This window comes from Poromitra crassiceps, assembly GCF_964638095.1.
Source record: "Poromitra crassiceps genome assembly, chromosome: 16".
NCBI classification, from domain to species: domain Eukaryota; kingdom Metazoa; phylum Chordata; class Actinopteri; order Beryciformes; family Melamphaidae; genus Poromitra; species Poromitra crassiceps.
In genome coordinates this window covers 7,745,556-7,772,945 of record NC_139645.1, presented here as the reverse complement: position 1 = coordinate 7,772,945, position 27,390 = coordinate 7,745,556, and the positions used below count along the sequence as shown (strand labels likewise).

The following is a 27,390-nucleotide window of genomic DNA, read 5'->3' as shown; positions in this document are numbered from 1 at the left end:
ATATGTATAAATGTTTCAAACTATATCAGTATTTCAATCATTTTACTATGTTGCATACATTGGCTACAATTAATATCCATACTGTGATAAGAAATTGCTACAAGATTGTCTTTTGTAACTTATTTCTATATTAATGATCTGTATTAATGATGTAAAAAAAAAAGTCTCCAACCTCAAGTGATATTTAATCTTCTCTTTGTTCTCTCTCTCCTGTCATTCCAAAATTTGCAGACACAAAAGCAAGAAGTCACCATAGAAACTTTACAAAGCGAGCTGGATCAGACAAACGAGGAGCTGGACAAATTGAACACGACCCACTTGGAAGAACGGGCCCAGCTCATCCATGACCTTCAAAGCTGCGAGCGGGAGATTGATAGTCTCAAAGATCTCCTGCTGGACAAGGAGAAGGAAATATCAACCCTCTCTGGTAACATGGTGGAATATGCGGAGCAGATCACCATGCTGAAGCAGGAGATCAAGATCAAGCAGGAGGAACTGGTTCGTACTGAAAGTGCCCTGATTAAGACAGAGCGGGAAGCAACGATTATCCGAGACTCTCAGGATTCAGACCAGCAAGGCCTGAATAACAAGATCACGGATTTGTTGGAAAAGCTCAAGGATACAGAAGCAGAATTGATCGAGGCCAAAGAGGGAAGGGAGTCTAAATTGGCTGAGGTGGAAGACCTGACAAAGCAGGCGGATGAGGATAAGAAAGCGATCCAGGACCTCCGAGGGGAGATCCAGAAACAGACAGCGAGCCAGCGTAATCATCTCTCTGCATGTGAAACGCAGATCTCCTCACTGAAGGAGCAGATGGCATTATCCACCCATAAACGACAGCAGGAGTCAGAGGGACTTCTCTTGCAGCTCAAGGACAAAGATGCCATCAATGAGAAACTACAGCAACAGCTTCATGAGAAAGAACAGACCCATGAGAAAGAGCTAAAATCCTTCAAAGAAGAACAGAACAAGCTCCTGGCAGAGGTGGCGAAATATAGCGATGATGTACAGACATTGTCCAAACAGTTAGAGGAGCAAGTACAGAGTCAGGAAACTATCAAAAAGGTGATGCAAGAAAAATTAGAAACCGTAGCGTCGTTGGAGGACCAGCTAAAGACCATTCATAAACAGGCTGAGGTTGAGAAGCAAAAATTCAGCACTGAATTGCAAGTCCAGGATTCAAAAAAGGACAAGTTGGGGGAAGAATCTGAACGTAAATCTGAAAAGATCTCCAAACTCAAGCTCACCTTAAAAAACTTGGAGACTATGAAACAGAAACTGCAAGAGAAGCTCAAGCAGTTGAATGGGGAGCTTGCGTCACAAAAGCAGCATGTGGAACAACTTAACGAAAACATAAAAGTCCTCACAAAAGAGAATGAAAGACTTGAACTGAAAGTAACTGAAAGTATGAAATTTATTTCAGAACTTACAGTTGAGAGGGAATCCCTGCAAACCAAAATATCCACATCTGAAACGCAGCATTCAGAAAATGTCAAAATCATTGAAGGGCTACAAAAAGAGAAGGAGGACCTGAGTGCTCGAACCAATGAACTAAATCGAGTCCTTGAACAAAGCACACAGTCAAACTCAGAAACACTACTGGAAAAAATCAACGAATGTAGTCATCTTAACCAGTTGCTCAGGGAGAAGGAGGAGGAAGTGGCACGACTACAAGAACAAGTGCAAAGCGTGATTTCCCAGGTTGAGCAGTTCCAGCAGAACATGGACGAAAAAGAGCAGACTGTTGCTGATCTTAGAGCAGAAACGGAGACCCAGCAAAGTCAGAAAATGCAACTTGAGGAATCTGTGTCTCTGCTTCGAGAACAGGAGTGCACCCTGAAAGCTGAGCTAATGGAGAAGGATGTCATCTTGAAACGGAAACAAGAGGAGTGTCACAGTTTACAGAATGAGCAGACAAGTGTTACGTCAAAGCTGCAGGCTGAGGCGGAATCCCTTCATGGAGAATGCTCACAGCTTCGCCAGCAAATCGAAGAGAGAGACGAAATGGTTAAAAATGTGACGCAGCAATATGAAAAACACAATGATGAGCTAAATGACAAAAACAAGACTGTTACGTCTCTGAGCAGCCAACTCGGTGTCATGGAGGACAATGCCATAAAGCTGGAATCTGAAAGGGCAGAGCTGAAAACAAGTTTGGAGAACTATGGCACAGAGAATGCCAAAATAAAACAGGAGCTAGAGCAGAGGCACACAGATATTGTTAGCTTACACAGCCACATCCAGGCAGTCACTGAGCAAAACCAGCATTTACGCGCTGCTTACGAAATCAGAGAGAAGGAGCTTGCTCAGCAAATACAGGTTGCATCTGACCTTGATGGAAGGGTTAAGGTGTCTCTTGAACAGAACTCCAATTTTAGCATGAAGATTAACAGTTTAACAGGAGATAATCAGAGACTACGAGAAGAGTTGGCACAGAAGGTTGAGTCAATTTCTGGACTAACTGCTGAGATGAGTTTACTCCAAGAAAAACTTTCTGGGCTTGAAATTCAACACTCAGAAAATCGCAAAATAATTGAGAGCCTCATGAAAGACAAAGAGGAGCTTACCATGACAACAGATGACTTGAACAAGGTCCACGAGCAAATCAAACAATCAAATTCAGCTAGTTTGCTTGCGAAAACAACTGAATGTACTAATTTATTAAAAACATTAAGAGAGACAGAAGACCAAGTTGCGGGTTTACAACAGCACGTTGACGGCTTGAATGCACAAGTGAATCAACTCAGCATGTCCATAGTTGAGAAAGAAAAGACCGTGTCAGAACAATGTTCCCACATGGAAGCCCAGCAAGCCCAACTGGTGGAACTTCAGGATACGTTATCTCTTCTTCAGGAACAAGGATCTGTCCTCAAGTCAGGGCTAATGGAGAAGGACTCCATGTTTCAGCAGAAAACAGAGGAATGTAGCTTTTATCAGAATGAAGTCATGCTACAGAAAGAACTCGTATTGAAGATGCAGGGCGAGACGGCGTCACTCAGGGAGGAGTGCTTGGAGCTGCAGCAGCAGATAGAGCGAAAGGCCCAAACCGTACGAGATATAACAAATGAGTTTCAAAACCACAAAGATGAGCTGAATAAACGGAACGAATCTGTGATGTCACTCAGCAGTCAGCTTGGCGCCATGAATGAGAATGCTGCAGAGATGGAGGTTGAAATGACCAACCTAAAGGCTACTGTGGAGAAACTTCATGCTGAAAATAGTCAACTGATGCAGGAGGACGACCAGAGGAAAGCTGAGGTAGTTGATCTTGGAGATAATCTTCAAGCACTGAATGAGCAGAACATGAGATTAAAATCTGAACTTCAGAAATTGGTGATGGAGCAGTCCAAAGCAATTGAAGAAATGACAAATGTTAGGACGGCAGTCTGTGATAGGGACAACCAGGTGTCTAATTTGACAGAAGAACTGAAAGCAGCATGCTCAGAGAAGGAAAGGCTTAGTTTGACAGTACAAGAAAAAGATGTCTCCCAGAAACAGCGGGAGAAGTTCATCCAGCAGTTACAGGCGAAGTCTCTGGAGTTTGTGGGTCAGACGAGCCAACAGACAGAGGTCATCACACAGTTACAGAGTAAAGTTCGGACTCTTGAGCAGTGTCTTCAAGATAAAGATGTGTTGTTGCAACAGACCGACAGAGAGCTTAGTTTTCTCCAGGAGAAAGTTTCTTCAGAAACGGAGAGTACCAAAAGCCAGCTTGACTCAATCGCAGAGCTCCATAGAGAATTGAATAATGCCATGGAAAAGACCAAGGAACTTAACAGTTGGATTGCTGAGCAAGAGTTGCAGCTGAAACAGAAAGTTGATGATAATGTCCGTTTAGGAACACAAGTTTCAGAGCTCGAAGATTCTGTCTTTAAGCTCAGAGGTCAAGTCGACACTCTTACTTCTGAGTCATCCATATTGAAAGAGACTTTGAAGGAAAAGGAGCAGTTAAGCCTCGAATCTCAGAGGACTTCATCAGCAGCCATTGGAAATCTCAATTCAAAACTGGAAGCCAAAGAGGCAGAGAGTGAGAGCATGAAAGAGCAGCTTTCACACCTTCAAGAGGCTGTCACAAAGCTCAACACCACCCTCCAAATACAGACATCTGAAATGACAGCACTGAAAAAGGCCTTAGAAGAAAAGGAGGCAGCTCTTTTGGACCAGTCAAAATCCCTTCAGGATATGCAGAGGAGAGCAGATGAGGCTGTGCTCTTCAAGACTCAGTTCGTGGAAAGTGCAGAGTTGGTATCGCAGCTACAGAGTCAGATTCGGTCAGTGTCCACTGAGTCTGCAGGCCTCTGCAAGTCAGCAGAAGAGAAGCAAAGTGCCTTCAACCATCTCCAAGATAAATATGCAGTTCACTTAGAGGAGTTGCAAGATGTCAGAAAGGAGTTGTCCCAAAGGACTGATGAGGTGTCCAGCCTCAGTAAGTTACTGAGTGACAACACCAGCGCATTTCAGACTGCAGAGGTGACTATACAAACACTGAGAAATGAACTATCTGCGATCCATCAAAAGCTTCAGAAAACCAAAGACCTGAACTCCAGTCTTTCAAAGGAAAAGGAAGAAGATTTTGCTACCCATCAATCAAGTGTGTCATTGCTGACCGTGGAAATAGAAAGCCTGAAATCACAGCATCTCCAAGTGGTGGCACAGATGAATGCACTGACAGAAAACCTCGAGCAGAGAGAGATGGCCCTACATGCAATCAACAGTCAGTACACAGGCCAAGCTAAACACACAGCTCAGTTGGTTTCAGAAATGCAGAGATTGGAGGATCAAAATAAGAGGCTAAATGAGGAGATTAGTTTGTCGATGGAAGAGCACCAAGAGCATCTGAACGTTGTCAGTAATGAAAAGACACATTTGCAACAGGAACTTAAAAAACTGGTTGAAGGGAAGGATGAGCTGGAAAGAAGACATGGCCAACAGATACGGGCAACACAGGGGGAGCTGCAGCTTCAGATGGTGCAGCAGTCCAGCACCATGAATGAAATTGTGGAGAAAGTGATGTCCGAGAAGGAGATTCTTCAAGCTGAGGTTAGTGTCAAAGATGAAGAAATCTCTGGATTGAAAGCAGACATTCAAAAGATAGAACAAATTCTACAGGATTCTGAGAAAGAGTGGCTATTAGTTCTGGATAGAGAATCACAAGATAAGACTCTCCTTGTGGAGCAGTTGAGAAGTGTCGAAAGTGAAATGAAATCGAAAGATGTTAAAGTTAATGCATTGAAACAAGACTTTGACAGTTTGCAGGAAAAGTTAGCGGAGGCAGCATCAGCGGTCAGACTGGGTTCTGATCAGCTTAAGGCAAAAGAGTTGGAGGCGTCAGCGTCAAGGGTTCAACTTGAGAAGATATTAGCATCAGTCCAGGAAAAAGATCATGAGAACAATGCTTTGCGTCATACTTTACACGCTATGGAAAGTGAATTGCAAAAACTTGAAGCCAAAAAAAAGGGTAGCGATCAAGATTTGTCTGTTTTGTCACAAACCATGTCTGAGCGATTAGCTGTTTTGAATGAAGAAAAGGCGTCTTTACAGGCCACCATGACGCGAGTAGAGCAACGTCATCAGTTGGAGACAGATTCTTTGAAAAGTGAGTTAGATAAAGCCTTAGCACACTTACAAAAGACAGAGCATGCCCTGAACGAGGGGGAGAAGAGCCATTATGACAAGTGCCAACAAATGACACTCTTAGAAGAGACCGTAGAGCAGTTGCAGGCACAGCTCCACACTGAAACAGAGAAAGCGAAAGAGACCATTGTTAAACACACTTATTTACACAATGAATTAGAAGCAAAAGACGAACAAATCAACTGTATGAGCATTCAAATAAGTCAGCAGAAGGAATTACTTGCTGGACTTAGTCAACAGTTAAGGGACAAGGATACGTCCATTGCCCAAGTCATAGAATCTGCCTCGAATGAAAGGGTGAAGCTTGGCGAAGACAAAAGTGCTCTAGCAATGCAATTAGAAAGCATGGAACGTGCACACCAGAGCTCCGTAGAAAAGCTTGAGGAGATGAATCGGCGATTAGAAGAACGCATTTCACACTCTCAAAGTGAGATTGCAGCCAAGACTTCAGAGAATGCTGAGCTGATGAAAGAAAATGATAATAGAAAAAGCGAACTTGCCAGGCTATCTATAGAAAAAGATACAATCAAGAAGAAACTCCAGGCTGCTCTCATTGTAAGAAAGGATTTGTTGAAAAAGATTGAAGGATATGAAAACCAAAAAGAAGAGGGTGTGAACAATAGAAGCGAGATATCCCTTTTACATGATAAGGTACTAGAAGTAACGTCTCAAGCTCAGGCCACAACAAAAATGTACGAAGACAATGTTTTACTACTTGAAAAGAAAATTCTTGAGAGAGACGAAGAGATTCTTAAACTGGAAAGAGAGCGAGAGAGACTTGTGGAACAATTGCAGGCAGATGAACACATTTTCCAAGCCACATTGAATGAGAAAGAAGCGCGTTTGTCAGAAACCTTGCACACACTCAATGAGAAAGGCGCTCTCATCACGCAACTGCAGTCCAGTATGTCTGAGCAAAAAGATGCCTTTGAACATGACAGACATGGCATGATGCAGAAATTAGAAGAGCTTCAAAATGAGGTGAAAAAAACTGAAGATGATTTAAAGGACAAATCCATTGCGACTGCTATTGACGTAGAAAATGAGCTGGCACAGTTGAAGCAAGAAAAGGCAATGCTACAGAAAAAGACCCAGGCTGCCTTGCTGGCACGCAGAGAGACGCTGAAGAAATCTCAAGAAAATGAGAAGAAGCTGGTCCAAGAGCTAGCTGAAATGAAAGACGACTACAAGGCTCTCTTGGAGCAGCATTGTCAGCAGACAAATGAGCTAAACGCTGTCCAATTGAAGTTTGACGAGAAGGTCAAGGACTTGGAAGATGTTCGTGAAGCCTCTTTGTCTCACCTAGATGAATTGGAGGCGTTGAGACAGTTTGTTGAGGAGAAGGATCAAACTATACAGAATCTGAAAATGTCTCTGGCTGAGAAAGAGATTGAAGGCCACTCTCTACCGATCTTACAGGCTGAACTTGAAACTGCCCAATCCAAATTAGATAGCTTGTCCTTTGAGATTGCAAGTAAAGATGAGGCTTCCATAGTCTTGGAACAAAAGGCCCAATCATTGAATTCCAAACTCCACATGGCGGAGAATGATCTGGTGAAAGCCCATGAGAAGATACAAGAGAACACAGAAGAATTTGAGAAATGTCATAACACATTTAAACTAGCTGAGCTAGAGAGCGAACAGGAGAAGCAAAGTTTAATAGATGAAAACTTGATTTTGCAAAGCCAATTAAGCGTTTCTCAGGCTGCCGTGGAGGAACTAAAATGCAAGTTAGATGCTTACCTTTGTGAGAATGAACAAAAGTATAACATGTTGATGGGAGAAAAGAAAGCCCTTCTGGAGCAAAGAGATCTGATGAAAGTGGAACTTGAAACGGCACTTACCTCAGTTTCCCTGAAAGCATCCGAATTGCAAACCATACACAACACTTTAGCAGAAACACAGCAGCAGCTCAATGAGGGTAAAGATCTTCTGGCTAAGGAGCTTGAGCAAGCACAAGTGCATTGTACTCCGAATGAAAATAATAAGTTACACACGGAATTATTACAACAAGAAAAAGAAAATGCCTTTAGATGTGTTGATCAACTCAGAGATGAGGTTGCCACACTGAATGCACAACTAAAAGAGGCTAAGGAAGTAAATGAGCAGCTACGTCACAAGATCCATGAGAAAGACGTTAACGAAGAGGAGGTCCAGTCTCTTTATAAATACGCGGAAGATTGTGAAGCAAAGCTGAAAGCAAGAGATGATGCTTTGTTAAGTTCTCAGGCTCAAGTTTCTGAAAAAGAAGAACTCACTGCTGTCCTTGAACAGCAGTTGCAACGGCAAATTCACCTTCATGAAATGGCCATGGAGAAAATGAGGACAGAAGCTGGTGAGCTTCAGAAGTGCAGAGCAGATGGCACCAAAATGAATGATCGGGACAACCCAAACAAAACTGCTCTCCTAACGAGGAAGCTTCAAGCCGCTTTAGTTTCTAGGAAAGAACTCTTGAAGGACAACGCAACTCTCAAGGAACAATTAGAAGCGATGTCGGTTAAACACGAAGAAAAGGAGGCAGACTCTGTGGCCTTGGAATTATCAGTGTCCAAATTGAAACGACAAAATATGGATCTGGAAAGCTTTGCCTCGTCCCTGACCACGGAGAGAGACAAGCTTCTCACAGAAGTTGATGGCATACTTAATGATAACCACAATCTAGCTGCAGCCTGTGAAAGCTTGAAACTAACCATAGAAAATATTACCCAACAGAAGCAAGCATTTTCATGCCAGCTCGAATCTCTTAAGGACTCTCAGACGGACGAGTTGTCTGAGTGGAAGTCCAAGCACCTGGAGCTGAAGCAAGAGTATGAGTCCCTCTTACAAGCGTATGAGAATGTTAGCAGTGAAATGGATAAGATGAGGCAGCTTCTGGAGGGGGCCAGAAGAGAAAGACAGGAGGCCCTCCGTAAAGTGCACAAACACGAGACTGAGAGGGAGAGTCTGGAGAAGCAAGCTAGGGAGCTGGAGGAGGAAAACGATCGAATTAAAGAGAAGATGCGCAAGTTTTCTAAGGTAAAGCAGCAGAAGATTGAGGAGCTGGAGGAGGAGAATCAGAAAATAAGGAGAGAATTGATTGGATTTGATGAAAAACAATCAATCACAGTTGATGAGTTGACGGTTAAAAATGAACAATTGGAGGCTGAGATCTGCAACCTTCAAGAGTCATCAAAGGAACTTGGAGAGAAGCTTACAGAGATTCAAGCTGAGAATAGCAAACTGGCTGAAGAGCTTAAAGAAGCTAGCTGTTCATTAGAAAAGGGGCACCTCCAATCAAAATCATGTGAGAACAACATGCAGTTCAAACTTGATGAAGCGCTCGGATTGAATAATTCACTGACTGCCCAGATTGAGGCCCAGAAAACAGAACTCGGTGCCCAACTGGAAATCAATGATTTGTTACAAAGGGAGAAGCAGAATCTTTCTGCAAGAACTGAGCAAATACAGAATGATCATGAATTGCAATTAGGGGAGAAAGATGATGCCATTAAAGAGCTCAAGGACATTATCAACAAGCACAGCCAAGAGTCTATCAGCCTTAATGAGAAGTTTAGAATCTTGGAGGATGACAAGTCCCTTTTGCAAGAGGAACTTGAAAATGTTCAAGAGACTTCGGACAAAATAAAAAATGAAAATGAATATTTAGAAACGGTGGTCCTCCAAAACTCTGAAAGAATTGATGAATTGACCGAGACTTTGGGTGCGTTGCAGAGCCAGAACATGCAGCTGTCCTCCCAGGTAGCAGCTAATAAGGAGATGACTACTCGGGTTTGTCAAGAAAAGGAGGAGGAGCAACTGAGATTAGTCAAAGAATTTGAGGAGAAACTCAAGATGGTTCGGAGAGGCAACGAGGGGTCCAAGAATGTGAAGAAGGAGCTGCAAGAGCTGCTTAAAGAAAAGCACCATGAAATCAATCAGCTGCAGCAAAACTGTATTCAATACCAGGAACTGATTTTAGATTTGGAGAGGTCTTGGAAGACTTCGCAGTCTACCTGTGAAGAGTTGGAAATGGAACTGAGGAAAAGCTCTGAGAACATCTCAATTTTAGAGGAGAGAGGCAAACAAGTTGAAGCTGCGCTGATTATGCACAAGAATCTCCTCCAGGAGGCCACAGAAAGCATTGTGAATATTCGATCTGAGAAAGACCAGCTGGCTCTGGAAATATCAGAGAAAAGTGAAAATTGGGAGCACCAGGTCATTGATGTACCAGAAAGTCTAGATGAGCAACAAAACAATGTTTATATGGAACATCAGATGATTTTACAGAAACAGATAGATGACCTTCAGAGTTTAAATGAACAAGAACATCAAATAGCCGTTGAACTGAGACAGCAAATAGACTCCCAAGATCTACAAATTAACACTCTGAAGAGAGAGGCTGAGACGAACGCAACAAAGCTGTCTGCGCTGTCTTCCACCCGTCAAGGAGCAGATGCCACAAAACAATGGAATGATTTATACCAGAAGACGTTGCATGAGAAGGACAGCCAGCTCCTAGAACAGGGTTTTGTGATCCGAAGGTTCCTTGAAGACATGAGGGTGAAGGATAACGAGGTGAATGAACTACGAGTGAACAAGTCAAGGCTAGAAAGGACCCTCAATGAATACTCTGTTGCCGCTGCTGCACAACAGAGACAGCTATTTGTCATGGGTGCCAGCAATACTGAACTCGCTGAAACTGTGGAGCTTATGACTGTTCATCTGACGGAACTAAGAGCCCAAGTTGAAAGAATAGAGCACGATAAAAGCTCACTGAACAGACAGCTTGCTGACGAGGAAGATGTTACCTCCCAAATTAATCTTCAGGTCCAGCAATTGGAAAAGATGAATGCAGACACAGATGCTCAGCTACTCCTTTTGCATACTCAAAATGACAAACTTCAGTCTGACTTTGAGAAACAGGAGGCCATTTCTCTGCAATTGAAAAAACTCCTCCGTAGCAAAGATGCTGAGATCTCGTCCTTGCTGTCCTCGAGAGACGGACAGATGTCAGGCTATCTAGAACAACTCCAGAATAATTATCGTGCTCAAGCAGCAGGTTATGAGGATAGGCTCACGGCTTTACATTACCAAAAGGAAAAGGCTGACAAAGATTTGAGGGGGCTCGAGACCAAGCTGAAAAGTCTGCACATTAAAGTCGACAGGTCTAGCCAGGAAAAGGAGCACATGTCCGCTAAGATGGAGTCATTCAGGAACTCGATGGTGTCTTTACAGTCCGAAAGGGAGCGGGTGATGTCAGAATACAGAATGCTTGAAGCAAGGAATCAGTTAGGGTTGAAAGGTAGAGAAGGCTCTGAAGGGGACGTTAACGCAACCAAAGGCCTTAAACATGAAATACGGAAACTGTTGCATCAGATGGATGATCTCAATTCGGAGAATGCGATGCTCAGGGCGCAGTTGGTTCGCTACAGAGAGGACTTGAATCAAGTCCTGTCCCTAAAGGACAACCAGTTGAAGGTGCTGCTCAAGAAGCAGCAGGACATGATCAAAAATCTCGAAAACCAAAAAGCTTCTGCTGAAAAGCAGAACAGAGAGTCTCTCTCGGAGCTCCAGAAGGAAGAGGAGGCCAGCGATACTTTAAAAGCGGAGACATCTAAACTTAAAACTCAGGTCGCCAAACTGGAAGCGGACATATTGGGTCAGAAAAAAGAAAGGGCCTCGACGAGTGAAGGCAAAGTCATTGCTGACTTGCAGCAAGCTGTGGCGGCCAAAGCTGCCGAATGCAACGACCTGCAGCAAAAACATTTTGCCCAGAAAGTCTTAACCGACGAGCTAACGGACAAATTGCAGCTGCTGGACAGTGAGACGGACAAAAAGCTGACAGAGGCCGAGGATAAATACAACCGTGAGTTGGACACGTTTGAGCGGGAGGTGGAGCTGATGAGAAATGAGCGAGAGACAGCCGATCAAAGGGTGGCAGAGCTGGCGAGAGACTTACTCCAAACGGAGCAGCTGTTATCGGAGGCCAAAGGTCAAAGCAAAGACGCCAAGGCTCAAAACGAGTCCCTGGGAAGAGCCATGGCCGCTTTGCAGAACGACCGCGACCAGCTCATTGAAGATTTCAAGATCCTGCGGAACAGATACGACGAAGAACTCCGAGAGACTCAGGTGGCCCTGACCAAGGTCGAGCGCAGTCTCCAAGATGCCACTGCGGAGTCGGCCGTGTTCGCCAAAGAGAAGCACATCCTCGGTCAAAAAATGAACGCCTTAGAGAGCGAGGACGCCGATACCGAGTTGAACAAGTTGTTGGATGAGCTGAGCAAGGCTTTGTCACAAAAGGAAGGGGAGCTGAAGCAGGCCGTCCTGGAGAATAACACGTACAGCAGACAGGTGTCTGCCTTCTCCAGATCCATGGGCAGCCTCCAAAACGACCGAGACAGGCTGATGGATGAGCTGGCTGGGGCCAAGAGAGTGGTTGAGTCCAGGCAAGGGTCAGGTCCCGAGGTGGTCGCCTCTGTGAGTGTGGAAGAGTCACGTGGAGGTGGTGTCAATGCCTTCCAGAATGAGAGAGATGGGCTGGTAAGTCACCAGGCTACCAGCTGTGATTTGTGTTTGGCTGTGTTTGCTCATCCTTTCTCTGGGCCGTTGGTTGTGTATCATTTTGCAGACAGCATGCAGGGTCTAGTCAGAAAGCTCTCTTTCTACACGCCATTGCTTTGACTTGCATTGTGTTTTGTTGTGGCGATGAACAAATGCTGATTTCAGTGACATGTCCTGTTTGATGTTTTTTTTAGGAAGTTGTGGTTTTATTTGACCAGGTGGTGACCCATGTCTGCCAATGTTTTATGTTGTTGCAGGAGATGAGGCAGAAGATGGACGAGCTGCAGAAAACATTACAGAAGGCGCAAGCCTACAAACTGAAAACTGAGAAAGAAGTCAGCAGCTACCAGACAGAAATAGCAGATCTCAGGTAAGATCAGATTTAAATATATATATACTGTATATATATATATATATATATATATATATTTGCAGCGTTTGGTCAATTTATCTGTTCTCTTATAGTATTCTGTCTCTGGGATTTGGTTTTGTTTAGAAATGTGATCATTTCAAATTTGTGATTTGATCATTTCTGAACATAATGATAGCAAAAAGTATATATTTTTTTAATTCCACTTTCTTAAAAAGGATTTGATTAATAAAATGGGGGGCCATGATATCATGACAGTTATACAGGAATTAATCAATAACCTACAGTATATTAAAAGGTGTGTCTGTTATATAGGTCTGAGAGAAATAGTCTCCATAGTGAATGCCAAGCCCTCAAGCAGAAACGGCAGGCTGCAGAGAGGAAGGATGACCAACCAGTCAAGGTAGGTTTACACAGCTGAATATTCTGCCTTGTGTTAGAAATGAACATTATGTTCAGTTACATTCCATTTTCTAATTGTGTGTGTGTGTGTGTGTAACAGGAAACTGTAGGTCAAAGTGGAATGGAGGAGATGGTGCAGCAGTTGGAGACGGAGAGAATCCAGCTTCACAGAGACTTGCAGCGCTGCCTGTATGAGATCCAGCAAAGAGACCAATACTACCATCAGCTCAACACTAAGGTACAAAACAAACACCATTATAAAAACGGCTACCTCAAATCAAGCGATCTGATTGGTTCAAAGCCGAGGTTTGAGCATATACTGTACCACGGCTATGACATCATTCCTTTGATTCAGTATCACTCCGCATCTGAGAAGGGCGTTCAAGCAGCGCTGCAGACCGGTTCTACTACAAGTAGTTACCAACTACTCTCAAAACAACACTGAATGACTCAAACATGAGCTTGGTAACATGTACCAGTCTATTTTTTATCTCTCTCTCCAATGGTTAGCTCCTTTCGGAACTGTTTTTCAGGCATATGGCGTGATCATCTCCCCTCCACAGTCCCTTCCTGGACGGTAGACTCTTGCTGCTAAAACTCCCAAGCAGTCGAAATCTGAGATACGCACGTATTTACAAGTGTCACAGAAACATTTCAAAGCAGCCTACCAAAGCAGAAGGGTTCATTGCCGGGGTTTGAAAGCTTGATGCTGCTACTTTAATATACAAATCATTCTGTCTTGTGCTGTTGCACCCAGCCATCATAGCGCTCCACAGCGCCCCTCTGGTCAGAAGCACATGCAAGAACGCAGAGAGAAGGCACAGCGGCCATCTTGGCATTTTGCGAAAAAACTATCTCACCGGCACAGAATTCGGATAAAAAGAGGCACTTATTAGCAGCATTGAGCTTTCAAACCCTGCCGCCGGGAAGCAATGGAGCCTTCTGTTTTGGTAGGTTGCTTTGAAATGTTTCTGTGACCCTTGTAAATACGTGCGTATCTCCGATTTCCACTGCTTGGTTGGACTGCTTGATTTTTTAGCAGCAAGAGAGTCTACCGTCCGGGAAGGGACTGTGGAGGGGAGATGATCACGTCATATGCCCGAAAAACGGTTCAGAAAGGGGCTAACCAGGTGTGTGTTCACCTCACCATGTATTCTAAAATGTGTAAAACTTCCATCTCAACGCTCCCCCAGCTGCAGCAGACATCAGAGGAGAAAGGTGCTGTGGCAGCCCAGCTGAAGGCTGTTTCCCAAACCTTGAGGGACACCCAGAACCGCTGCCATTGGCTGGAAAGCCAGGTGCAAGGCCAGGCACAGGTGAAGGATTTCATCATAAATGTGCTGCTATGTACCTGCTTATATCAACAGTGTATGAGTTTGTGGTCCATTTTTCAACACATACCTAAGTAGGCATTTTGTATCCAGACTGCATTTACAGTAGATACACATATTAAGATTTGATTTGCACCTTAAATTGAAAATGGATCTCAAACCTTACAACCAGATTGGTCTTAACCTGATACACAATTTCTCCAGGCGGTGGATAAGAGATTATCATACCTTTTTATATCAAAATCACTGCTTATATGCAGCATTTTCAAACGCAGGTAAACGGTGTGTTTTAAACGTTAAAAATAGGCCATTGACACGTTCACATGGCCTCCCAACATGTTACAGCTGCTCCCCCAGAGCAGACGTTTCAGTGGATCAACTCACTGTAACAGGCTGCAGGTGACCTGGACACTTAAACCAGTAGATTGACCTGACATTGTCTCAAATACATAAACTGCGGCAGCGCCACCATAGGGTCACGCCCGAATAAACAGTTAATCAATGTAATCAATGTATAGACATTTAAAGTAACGTTACCTTTCTGAAACACATGACAGTAATCTGATTTGATTTGATGTATTAGATGTTTGGTTAATTAAAAAAGAACATGAACTAAGGACATGTATCTCAGAAACAACATCAAGGATAAAACACAATAAAGGACCATTCTCTCTGCTAGCATTAACGGCTTCGTAACTTTTAGGCCGAAGAAAACGCTGGTAGTTTGTGGATATTAGTGGGTTTTTGGCCAATCTAAAAGGGGCTTCAATTATTCTGTTATTCAGCGCCTTTATAATTATTATGCAGAATTTGCTGCACATTGTCTAAATGGTGCCCACTATGGACAGCGGTCTCAAAATATTAGCTTTTACATACATGTAATATGTCGTCCCTACAAGCAGGGGTCAGTGTGCGCTGAGGTGGCACCAGGAGCCCCCCAGGAGAGGAGCAGCCACTCCATCACCATTGAAACAGCTGAGGCCACACTCCAAGAAAGGTTTGTGTGTGTGTGTGTGTGTGTGTGTGCGCGCGCAAGTATGTAATTTGCACCAGTCATTTCATGCACATGACCAACCATCATTGTACATTTTACACGTTTGTGTAGTTGTGGTTGTGTGGAGTCCAAATCTGTGTAGCTCATGGGAGTATTTGTGTGTGTCCATGTTTGTGCGTCTGTATATGTGTGTGTGTGTGTGTGTGTGTGTAGGCTGCTGGAGGTGGAGCAGAGACTGGCAGAGGAGAGAGGCAGGAGGGAAGCAGCCGAGGAGGCTCTGTTTCTGGCTGAGGACAGGGCAAAGAGGTGACACCCAAGATCACTCACTCAAACACACACACACACACACACACACACACACACACACACACACACACACACACACACACACATCTCTATGTACAGCAAAGCAGAGTTTGTCTCAATGTTGTTGTCTTGCAGTGTTGGTTCCAGCCCGTCGCCATCTAGAGGCAGCCAGAGGGACTTCAGTATCCAGCTGGAAGCAGAGGAGGAGTGGGAGGCCCTCATTCTCGACCCCAACCAGCCCCTACTCACACGCAAGGTACGCACTGGACCAAAGATGAATTTGTGTTCATTTATTTATTCATCTGCCCAAATTACTTTTCCCATCTCCTATGGGAATAAATCATAGTTTCTAATTATAGTTTCTGGATTTCACACTATCATCATCATGTGAATTTGCCTAAAGCATTTAATTTTCCGCCCCTTTTCTTTTGAGGCCTGTGCAGCCAGGCAATTATTTCAGTGATGGAAGATTTGTTTCCTTCAAATTATGAATTAAATTCTTAATTCTAATTTGTTGATTTCCAGGTGAAGGGTGGGGCGCTGGCATGCCGCCGCTGGCTCAGAGGGAGGAGCCTCTACTGCTCCAAGCTGCTGACGACCCGCGCCCGCTCCAGATACTTCTTCCTGGCCTACTTGCTCACGCTGCATGTGGTCGTCCTCATGTGCCTCACCGGTGCCCTCTAGCGGGGGAAACTCGGGGAAATACGTTCATCGATTTAAACGTCAAACTCAAGATGGCATCCTCTGTGAAATCTTAATGTTGATTTATTTGCCCTGAATTTCCACAAATTCTGATTTCGCAGCATACAAATTTGATGTCATGCTCATGTTATTTTACATAATTTGTAAAATCGTATTTTGTTGTTGAGGATGGATGCAGACAAGTGTGTCACCAGATTCAGCCCGTTTTCTCTGAGCAATGATTTGGTTAGTCTAGCTTAAATGACGACTTTGATGATCAATTGCTTGAAGAAATGTCGTATGGTAAGCCAAGCCTTAAAGTCTAGTTCTGCCCTTCTCTCCTCTTTGTTCTTTCTGAAAATAAGCTGTTTGATTCCTGACTGGCTGGACTCTTTGCCTATATCGTATTCTGATCCACATAAGAAAGGAGAGAAGGAGCTACACTTAGTTCACTACAATGCTTCAAGCAGGAATGAGTTTGAGGAGGTTGGAGTTGGACTCTGGTTTAGAACTTATTATACGAACGCCTCAGAGGGCACAGAAAGCCATATCCATTCTTAACACTACGGTTTCAATCTTCCTCTTTTCTTCTTAAACTTGTTGCTGTTCTGTGAGCTTAGAAGTCAACGTGTTAAACCCTCGCTTCCTCCAACCTCACACACAACTGTATGCATCATGATCATCCAAATCACAGATGTAGGCACCTGCGGGTGCTCTCTATGGGTAACGGCTTTGCCATGGTTGCCTTCCATGGCTTCACACCTTGCACACAGTCTTGATGCTGAGTTAAATCTATGCACTGAAACTCAACTTTCTGTATGTAATCATCTCTTATCAGCTCAGAAGCACTACACCTCTCCCTGCTCCCCTTATTCCCTTTAAAATGTCTAGCTAAAGCCAAGGGCAAAGATTTATTCCCTTACCTTAATAATTGCACTCATGCCCCTTACAGAAGTGGGACACGCTGGTTGCAAAATACCATACGGTAAAGATGCATTCTGATATTATGGTGTGCCATTGAAATGTACTGCAAAAAAGGTGGAGGGTGTAAAAGTATATATATGTTATAATTATTTGGTATGTAAGTGTGCATCCTCAAGGTATACTGTACAGTATGTTATGTATGTGTATATATATATACAGTATGCATTTCTATCCCCTCTGCTCTGATGTTCAATGACTACATTTCCACGTGATTGTTTTGAGTCTGACAATATGATTTATGATGGAGATGGCATTTTCACAAAACAGGGTCAACAAACTTGCCAAACAATTCTGATCTGAATATTAAACTGTAATAAGATTCCCAAGTAATTTCACCGCCAGGGGAAACAGACGAAATGAGATTCTGCTCTCTGTGTTTTCTTGTCTTGAAATGAAGGTCGTTAAGCTGATCGTGTGAAGGACATTAAGATGGAGTCGTTCACCTGAAGTTTTGTTTCAAGGCAAAAATGAATGTTTCCAATTGGGTGAAATAAGTTTGGCTTTTTCGTTGATCCAAGTTTGTGGAAGAGCACTGCTGCTGATGAGTTTGTGGTACGTTGTCCTAATGTTTTGTATATAGCGGCGTGATTGACGGACAAAAACAAAAGAACTGAATCTATTTATGAAAAAGGTAACTACTGAAAGATGTTTAAGATGTCATATTTTCTATACTGCCTCTATTTTTCAGAGTGAAGTAATGGCGATGCTGTTTGCCTTTTGATGACATCAGGCTTGACCGTGTGCAATACTGTGTTGGAGCTTTTTTCAGATGGCCTGTTGCCATCTTGAAAGAATTTTAATAAAGCTAGTTGAATTTGGCTAGTTGGCTTGTTGAATGGCACTATCTGTCTGACTAAACTCAAATAAACATCAGAATATTGCTTTGGATTAACTATGAAAATCAGATTGTGGGAGTAAGAAAAAAATGATGGTGAACCTCAAACACAAACTTAACTTTTATGCAAACTTGAAGGCAGTGACTGAGCAGTTCAATGAAGGCATAGCTTGTTCAAATAGACTGATTTGATGTGGCTCTAAATGATTAAGGAACACGCTTTTATAATAGATATAAACACCTGGCAACGTTCTCATAACTGCGTCTGTGTTTAGTTCCTAAGTCATATTTTGCCATGATGACACACACAGACTCACAAAGTGAAAATACCAGCCATCGTTGTCACGGCTGATAAAGATAGCCTATGTTAGCTTTACCCATCTGCCACAATGAGTCTTTCCTGTTGAAACAGCCTATGAGCTGAGTGATCAGGTCACCACAAAACACAGTCAAGGAAATAAAAAGTCACACTTTCTACAAGTGCAGAGGAGGTGAGGGGAAACTGTTATATACCCGGTAGTATCTGCACAGAGACGCATGATACTGAACGGAGCAAGGAAACAAGTCTTCATTTGGACATAGATCACAAAATATGACTTTAGGCTACTTTGTAGTTTAGTCTGAAGAAAAGAGCAGCAAAGTGAAAACAGGTCCTGATATCAAGTAGCTGATGATTGAGACAGAATATGGAGATGTCTGACTGCCTTCACATCTATGAAGATCCAGTGGAGACAGAGGAGAGTCAAAGAGAGAGGGAAGAGAGGGCCGACGTGGAGGAGAGGATAGTGGACATCTATGAAAGTGCAGACAATGGGGGTCGTGACCCCAGATCAAATACGGAGAAAACACCAGATCAGCAGCCAGGTGAGTAACACACGCACACACACACACACACACACACACACACACACACACACACACACACACACACACACTTATTACATTATATTACATTAATATTAAGCTTACTGATATAGACGGTTTTCACCAGAGCGCAACCCCACAGCACTTCCTTTTTCTCAGCATTCGGCAAACTGCAGAAATATTCACTCGACATCGTTACTTTTGTTTTCGCTGCTCAGCTGTATAGACGGTTTTCACGGAATGGTCAGTCCTGCACTTAAATGTTTTTTTTTCTTTTATGTCCATAGCAAACACTGCAACAGGAAGTGAGCGGGGGTTCAATTTAGAATGTTTTTGTTGTCAAGTTAAAACCGTCTATAAAAACAAGGGGTAGGACTTGCTAAGTAATCAATTCTTCCTACTCCTTTTTTGGACATGAAATATTCATTTATATTGATTGAGAATTTGATGTACATGCTTGCTGTCAATTCAATTGTCTATTGTTGTTTGGCATTTTCTTGGTTTAATTTTTTTCTTTTTTTCTTTTTCTTTTTTTTACATGTTCGGGGGGGGGGGGCATCTAATCTAATCACATACAGCGAAACCACAAAATCACAAGTCATGCAATGAACAGCAAAATTCAGTAGCTGTGTAATAGTCCCTCTGGTGGTCGTATAAAACCTAACCCTGTCTTGTTCTTACAGGTGATGTTATCCAGCCAGCGATGAAGCACCACAGGGTGATTGTAGCGTGTCTGCTGCTCATGTGTCTTCTCCTACTGGCTGCCCTCATAGGCGTTGTGGTCATCTTAAAAGAGCGTAACTTCACATCCTATGAGGACAAAAGCAAACTGCAGACCCTCAACAAGACCTGTGCTGAAGACAAACTGCAGACCCTCAACAAGATCTGGGCTGAAAACAGAAAGACTTTCTTTGAGCTCAGTTGAGTATGTATGTCTGTCTGTCTGTCTGTCTGTCTGTCTGTCTGTCTGTCTCTTTCTCTCTGTGTGCATTTACATGAGCATACATGTACTGTACATTATATGCACTAGGGATGGGCATTTTAAGCAATTTAAATAGTCGAGTACTCTCCTTCTATTATGAACGAGTGCTCGAGTACTCGCGCGGGGGGCGCGGGCTGTGTGATTACTATGGTAATGACTGAGCAGGGGTAATCTGCTGTGTATCGGGCTGTTCACACATAACGTTTACATTTTTGCATGGAAAAAGTGCTACCTGGAGCATTTTTGTCAGGAGAGGGACTGACTGTGATATTAGGTGACGCTAAGCTAACATCTAAAGCCTACCTTTAGACAGTATCTCCGATGGTTGGATTAGCGCTTTGGAGCAGACAAGTTGTGAAACAAGCGAAGACATTTGATTTCCAATACATGTCCATTGTTGCTGAATAGTGATCACCATGATGCGATTGTCTCCCAAAAAGTGATTCTGTCTATTTCTTGTGACTAACGTTATGGGAAACGACAGTGTAGTCAGTAAACTAGTGCAACGTTTTGAATGAGTTTTATCGGGCGTGCGCTATGAAGAAGCGTGCTTCTCATTCGGGAGAATATCTCCAGCCACCATTTTCGGGAAGAGCTGGAAAACTTCCGGTTAAAACTTTCAAAATAATGTTACTTAAACAAAAGTAAATAGCTTATTGATGCACGTTGGAGGAGAAAAGGTATTTCAATGAATGAAGCAGCATCCTTGTATCAAAATACTCGTTGTGATGTTATATGGCATGGAACTGTGGCTGTAACGCATTACTCAAAATAAATAAGGTTACGATAAGCATTTTATTTTGAAAGCAACAAAGCGGATGACGTACTTGGTACATTCTGGCTGACTTGACGCCTGATAGAGTTTAGTCATAGTCTGGGCACCTTCCACCCCGCTTTTTGTCATGGGGCGTAAACCACGGAACCAGAATGAACACCGGAAGGCAGTGCGCCAAAAAACATCTGTGTTGCTGTTAGCTTGATGTCTCTTCCCTCGATTAATTGTCTGATGCAAAGCTTCTGTATTGGCTTAAAAGATGTGAGATTGTGAATCTGCAATGTTTCTAAAAGAACTTCGGTACGTCCATCTTTTGTTTTGTTGTTTGCCGTTCTGATACTTGGGTCAAATTGTCAAGTTAACGTGAAAGTTGACGAGCTAGAAACGCTGCCATCCGGTCTAGGGCGGGCTCTAGGCTGGAACCAGTAGGGTGACAAAATCAATTGTGGGCGGGAGCCAGGCTCTTTCTCGCCGAGAAGAGCCTGGTGACGCGAGGTTAGTTTAGGTAGTCACAAGAAACCCAGGCGTGTTCGTTGAATGGGAGGGAAACACAGCGAGACCGGCCGTGCAGTTGCTGCTGGTTGCTGCTGTTTGCTGCCAGATCCACATGACGATGCGTGCGTAGATCTTCTACCATTTTTAAAGGGGTGGGGACTGGGGCGAGTACCCGAACAGCAGAAACGTTACTCGAATACTGACGTTATGAACGAGTGCTCGAGTACCCGTGTACTCGCGCCCATCCCTAATATGCACTATGCTTTTATTTGGTGCTCTTAAGATCATCTTCTCTTGCAGAGCGTCTCTGTGAAGCTGGAGGATGTAGATCATTCAACAGCAGTTTCTACTACCTTTCTACTGGTACAAAGAGCTGGGATGACAGCAGGCAGGACTGTCAACGGAGAGGAGCACACCTGGTCATCATAAACAGCCAAGAAGAACAGGTAAAGGGAGAAGTGGACGCACCCCCCCCCAAGTTATCTCTTTGCTGTTTATTTAATTGGGTTAAAACTGTGTCACATTCCAAACTGTTTGAGTGCTTCACAAGTGTGTGTTGATGTCATTTGTCTTTTAAATAATTCAACAGAAATTCATCAATTCCTTGAGGAAGTTCACCTGGATTGGTTTGAGTGACAGGGATGAGGAGGGAATCTGGAAATGGATGGATGGTTCACTTCTGAACAGCACAGGGTAAGACATCCATTCTTCAGTCCCATTTACCAGCAGTGGTGGAAATGAGGGGAACGCCTGGAGGGAACGGAGTTCCCAGAGTAAACCTTGAGAGGAAACGATGAGAATGAGAGGGGGAACAGCACTCCTCTCAGATTCCCCTTAGAAAATGATTGCAATGCAGTGGAGAGCAGAACAGTGGAGAGCAGAGCAGTGGAGAGCAGAGCAGTGGAGAGCAGAGCAGTGGAAAGCAGAGCAGAGCAGTGGAGAGCAGAGCAGAGCAGTGGAGAGCAGAGCAGTGGAGAGCAGAGTAGTGGAAAGCAGAGCAGTGGAGAGCAGAGCAGAGCAGTGGAGAGCAGAGTAGTGGAGAGCAGAGCAGTGGAGAGCAGAGCAGTTGAGAGCAGAGCAGTGGAGAGCAGAGCAGAACAGTGGAGAGCAGAGCAGAGCAGTGGAGAGCAGAGCAGTGGAGAGCAGAGTAGTGGAAAGCAGAGCAGTGGAGAGCAGAGCAGAGCAGTGGAGAGCAGAGTAGTGGAGAGCAGAGCAGTGGAGAGCAGAGCAGTTGAGAGCAGAGCAGTGGAGAGCAGAGCAGAACAGTGGAGAGCAGAGCAGAACAGTGGAGAGCAGACCAGAGCAGTGGAGAGCAGAGCAGTGGAGAGCAGAGCAGTGGAGAGCAGAGCAGTAGAGAGCAGAGCAGTGGAGAGCAGAGCAGTGGAGAGGGGGCAGCATGAAAGGAGCAGAGAATAGTAGGAGAACATGTGTTTGGAAGCTGAATAAGCAGCGTCAATATCAATGTGTCATCAAGTCTGTCATGAATAAAATCAAGGGGAAATAATTAGTAGATCTCAGCAATCTTATTTAAGTAACTTTTGTAAGAGATGTTTATGTAGCTCTAATGTAATGAGTTAAATCAATAAAAAAAAACAGTCAAGCATTCAGCTCTTGATTTGAACAGAAATAATACCCTATGCCTCCCTTCTGGACAGCGTCCGGGGGCTCCACCCTGCCTAAGGTTCCCACAGTAAAACCTGCCCATTTCCACCACTGAACAGGTTGGCCTGAAAATGCATTGTGCATCTTATGATCAAGTACAGTTGACTATACATCTTCTTTTTCAACAGGTTCTGGGGAACATACCAGCCCAGTGAATCTAACAGTCAGTATGACTGTGCTTACAGTTATGATTATGCAAGACTAAACAGCTGGGTGGATGACCAGTGTGACTCAGCACGGTACTGGGTCTGTGAAACAGTGATAGACTTCTAACATGATGTGTAATCTAATGAAAAGAGATTGTGACTTCACACCTCACATCAAGATTGTCATTGTCATTCACACAGAGAACATGAAGTGATGCTTTTAAGGGATTGTGTGTTTTATTGTTTGTGAAGCACTTTGTCATCTATTTTTCATCACAGCTTCAGAACAAGAATGAATCAGTATTTGTTCAACAGTAGAAGTGTAGATTTAGCAGCTCCTCTTTTCCTCAGTCTCAACAAAGTGATGTTTGTTACCAAGACGAGACCGTGCAACATCCTGCCTGAGGAACTTAGATAAGCTACTTCAATATGATCTTTCAAATCACGTCTCAAAATACACTTTCACCTTCTGTTAGTTTTGCATGTTTTTAATTTTCTTATGGTGTTTTTATCTTCAAACACTTTGCAATGTGCTTTTTTAAGTCCTTCTAGTATATTTTATAATTCTTTCTTTTTTGCCTTATGATCAAGTAAACTGCAAACTCTGCTTTTAAGAGACAACAAGAAGACAAGTGCTATATCAATAAAACTGCCAACTTATTCTGTATAGTTTGAGAGATTAAATGTTTTTTCAGGAACACGACTGTCTATTTCTTGTCTACTTCCTGTGCACCACCATATTGGATGCTGATAGGCTGATTCAGTCTGCTCACAGCTTATTGGTCCTTTGCACTCAAAAACTAATGAGCATTAATAAAAACCAAGGCTACAAAAAAAGCTACACCCAATCAGAGAACTTATGTTAACACTTATTACAATGCTTTAATACTGGAGGTGATACTGTTGATAGCCTTCCAGTAATATAAGCAGACTGTATATTTTTTAAAAATCATTATTTTGTCAAAATAATTTGTCATTTGTCAAATGTGTTTGTTTGGGTGAGGGGTGGCAGGGAGCTGGGAGTGGGTATATACACCTGTTTGTAAAATAATATATTATATTGTAATTGTCCCAATCATTTGCAAACTGAAAACAATAAAAATATTGTTTACAAAAAATGCACCATGATTGTTATGTATTGCTCTAGTCTAGCTCACCCAGATCAGATCATGACCTGTCAAAGCTCCTCCCACTGATTCTTAGATTGAATTTTGTAGCCTGATGATGTCAGACTGAATTGTCAGTGACACTCCTCCATCTTCTATGGAAGAGCCAGAACCAGAAGCAGACTCAAGTCAAGTCGGTGGAGTGGGCGGAGCCAAGGTCTGGACCCATGCAGGCAACAGTTTTGTGGTACCTCTGGTTTATTCTGTCATACGACACACACACGCACACACACACACACACACACACGCACGCACGTACGCACACACACACACACACACACACACACACACACACACACACACACACACACACACACACACAGATTAACACACACACTCACAAGGTGAAAAACCAATACCAGTCAACGCTGGCACGTCATGGTTAAAAAAAACGAATCTGCCACAATGAGTGTTTCCTGTTGAAACAGCTGATGAGATGGGTGGGTCAGCCACAGCACCCAGCCAAGAAAAAACTTATAAAAAAGACACACAAGTGCAGAGGAGTTGAGGGGAAACTGTTATATACCCGGTAGTATCTGCACAGAGACACATGATACTGAATGGAGCAAGGAAACAAGTCTTCATTTGGACATAGATCACAAAATATGACTTAGGCTACTTTGTAGTTTAGTCTGCAGAAAAGAGCAGCAAAGTGAAACGGTCCTTCTAGTATATTTTATAATTCTTTATGTTTTGCCGTATGATAAAGTACACTGCAAACTCTGCTTTTAACTAACAAATGAGAACACTTTGAAATTTTAGTTTATTTGCGCAATAAGGAAGACACACAATGCAATGCAAATATAATGTGCATTGTAAAGATATTTCTTTATTCCTTCTGTTGTTTGATTGACCCTGTAGCAGCCAAAAAAAAGTAATTCACTATGCTACCGATCCTCCCATTACATAGTGTAAGATCACATGATGAAGGCAGGTGTTCTGTTCTAGTCTATCTGAAAGAACTGAAGTCTGCTGATTGTCTTCTGCTTCTGCTGCACAGGCAGAGGTGTGAGTTTCATGTCCCACTAAGCACACATGTTAAACTGTGCAGGCAGTAATCTATCAACAATACATCTTACCTCACTGTGTTAGAGCACAATGCTGACTTATTCTTGATGAGAACTTAAACTCTCACAATGCTGTTTGACCTTGATACATGTATGTTGAAGACCATAAAATAATAATTTGACCCTCTGTCCTCACCACTGTTGAACACAACTTTGCCTTGTTCACTGTCAAGTTCCTCAAACTTTGGAGCAGTAACTGAAGGAAAATGGTTTTCTCTGAAAATTGTGAGTTTGTATGTCTGTCTGTCTGTCTGTCTGTCTGTCTGTCTGTCTGTGTCCCTGTCTGTCTGTCTGTCTCTCTGTCTGTCTGTCTGTCTGTCTGTCTGTCTGTCTGTCTGTGTGTCTCTCTGTCTGTCTCTCTGTCTGTCTGTCTGTCTGTCTGTCTGTCTGTCTGTCTGTCTGTCTGTCTGTCTGTCTGCCTGTGTGTCTGTCTCTCTGTCTGTCTGTCTGTGTGTCTGTGTGTCTGTCTGTCTGTCTGTCTGTCTGTCTGTCTGTCTGTCTGTCTGTGTGTGTGTCTGTCTGTCTGTCTGTCTGTCTGTCTGTCTGTCTGTCTGTCTGTCTGTCTGTCTGTCTGTCTGTCTGTATGTCTCTCTGTCTGTCTGTCTGTCTGTCAGTGTCTGTCTGTCTGTCTGTCTGTGATAGCGTCAACACCGTACAAGATGCAGTCACATAACTTCACAGGTGTGTAGTTGACATCAAAATAAAGTCTCATAAATGGATGTGATGTGAACAAGGGAAAGCATTTCCTTGGCCTGATCAAATGAAGACTAGTTCTTCTCTCATTGATTCAGAACTCATCACATCCTCATGTCCACATGGTCATTTTGGCTAATTAGTTTTTGAGTGTAAAGGACCAATACGCTGTGAGCAGACTGAATCAGCCTATCAGCATCCAATATGGTGGTGCACAGGAAGTAGACAAGAAATAGACAGTCGTGTTCCTGAAAAACATTTAATCTCTCAATCTAGACCGAATAAATTGGCAGTTTTATTGATATAGCACTTATCTTCTTGTTCTCTTAACATAGTTAAAGGTCTGGATGCAGGCAACAGTTTTGTGGTACCTCTGGTTTATTCTGTCATACGACACACACACACACACACACACACACACACACACACACACACACACACACACACACACACACACACACACACACACACACACACACAGACACACACACACACACACACACACACACACACAAGATGAAAAACCAATACCAGTCACCGCTGGCACGTCATGGTTAAAAGAAAACTAATCTGCCACAATGAGTGTTTCCTGTTGGAACAGCTGATGAGATGGCTGGGTCAGCCACAGCACCCTGAAGTAGACAAGAAATAGACAGTTGTGTTCCTGAAAAACATTTAATATCTCATTCTATACAGAATAAATTGGCAGTTTTATTGATATAGCACTTATCTTCTTGTTCTCTTAACATAGTTCACATTGGTACACGCTATTTTTCAGATTGTTTTTTCCAACAAATTACAAAATAACAAAAAGCAAACATGTCCCCATCATAAATGACACGTATGAGGAAATGTGAATAGAATGACACACAGGATGAGACACAGAGACACGTTGAGAGTGACTTGTGAAACACACAGCAGCCCAAAGCTCAGACAGACCAGCCTGAACACTTTTCCCTCTGCAGAACAAATATTCACATGTGAGAAATCAACTCACAATACTTTTTTCACTTTTTCACAATAACTTTCAGTGTCAAGAAAATGTATCAAGAAAATTTCCATATTTTCATCACCATGTTTCTGGGTGGCCTGCTGCCGCCTCTCTAGCTAGCTAGCTATCATCTATCTATCTATCTATCTATCTATCTATCTATCTATCTATCTATCTATCTATCTATCTATCTATCTATCTATCTATCTATCTATCTATCTATCTATCTCTATCTCTCTATCTATCTATCTATCTATCTATCTATCTATCTATCTATCTATCTATCTATCTATCTCTCTATCTCTCTATCTATCTATCTATCTATCTATCTAGGGATCAAAGACAAGTGACGTACTGTATATTTCCCATTAGAGTGCAAATAGCACATACAGTGCACATACAGTGCAAATAGCATGTACCTTATTAAACTAATGTTTAATTGTATGTTTAATAAGGTACATGCTATTTGCAC

At 43.0% G+C, this 27,390-nt stretch overlaps 2 protein-coding genes across 2 annotated transcripts in view; both read left to right on the top strand.

Moving 5' to 3' along the window:
• Positions 1–18,069, top strand: part of LOC310791413 (uncharacterized protein) — a gene marked incomplete at its 5' end in the record, with an annotated part of 39,126 nt that extends 21,057 nt beyond the window's left edge. The window contains 9 exons of the mRNA XM_083653109.1: positions 232–5,040; positions 12,432–12,544; positions 12,860–12,947; positions 13,047–13,184; positions 14,140–14,262; positions 15,180–15,274; positions 15,485–15,577; positions 15,713–15,833; positions 16,103–18,069. Of these exons, the coding sequence (XP_083509235.1) occupies positions 232–5,040; positions 12,432–12,544; positions 12,860–12,947; positions 13,047–13,184; positions 14,140–14,262; positions 15,180–15,274; positions 15,485–15,577; positions 15,713–15,833; positions 16,103–16,261 (5,739 nt within the window). The 3' untranslated portion in view covers positions 16,262–18,069. The remainder of the gene's footprint in view (positions 1–231; positions 5,041–12,431; positions 12,545–12,859; positions 12,948–13,046; positions 13,185–14,139; positions 14,263–15,179; positions 15,275–15,484; positions 15,578–15,712; positions 15,834–16,102) is intronic.
• On the top strand, positions 6,492–12,259 carry LOC310791076 (uncharacterized protein; the record flags this gene model as incomplete). The annotated part of the gene is made up of 2 exons (XM_083652787.1): positions 6,492–12,153; positions 12,242–12,259. Exons 1-2 carry the CDS (start codon positions 6,541–6,543, stop codon positions 12,257–12,259), a joined length of 5,631 nt encoding a protein of 1,876 aa, XP_083508913.1. The 5' UTR covers positions 6,492–6,540.
• Positions 18,070–27,390: the final 9,321 nt, after the last annotated feature.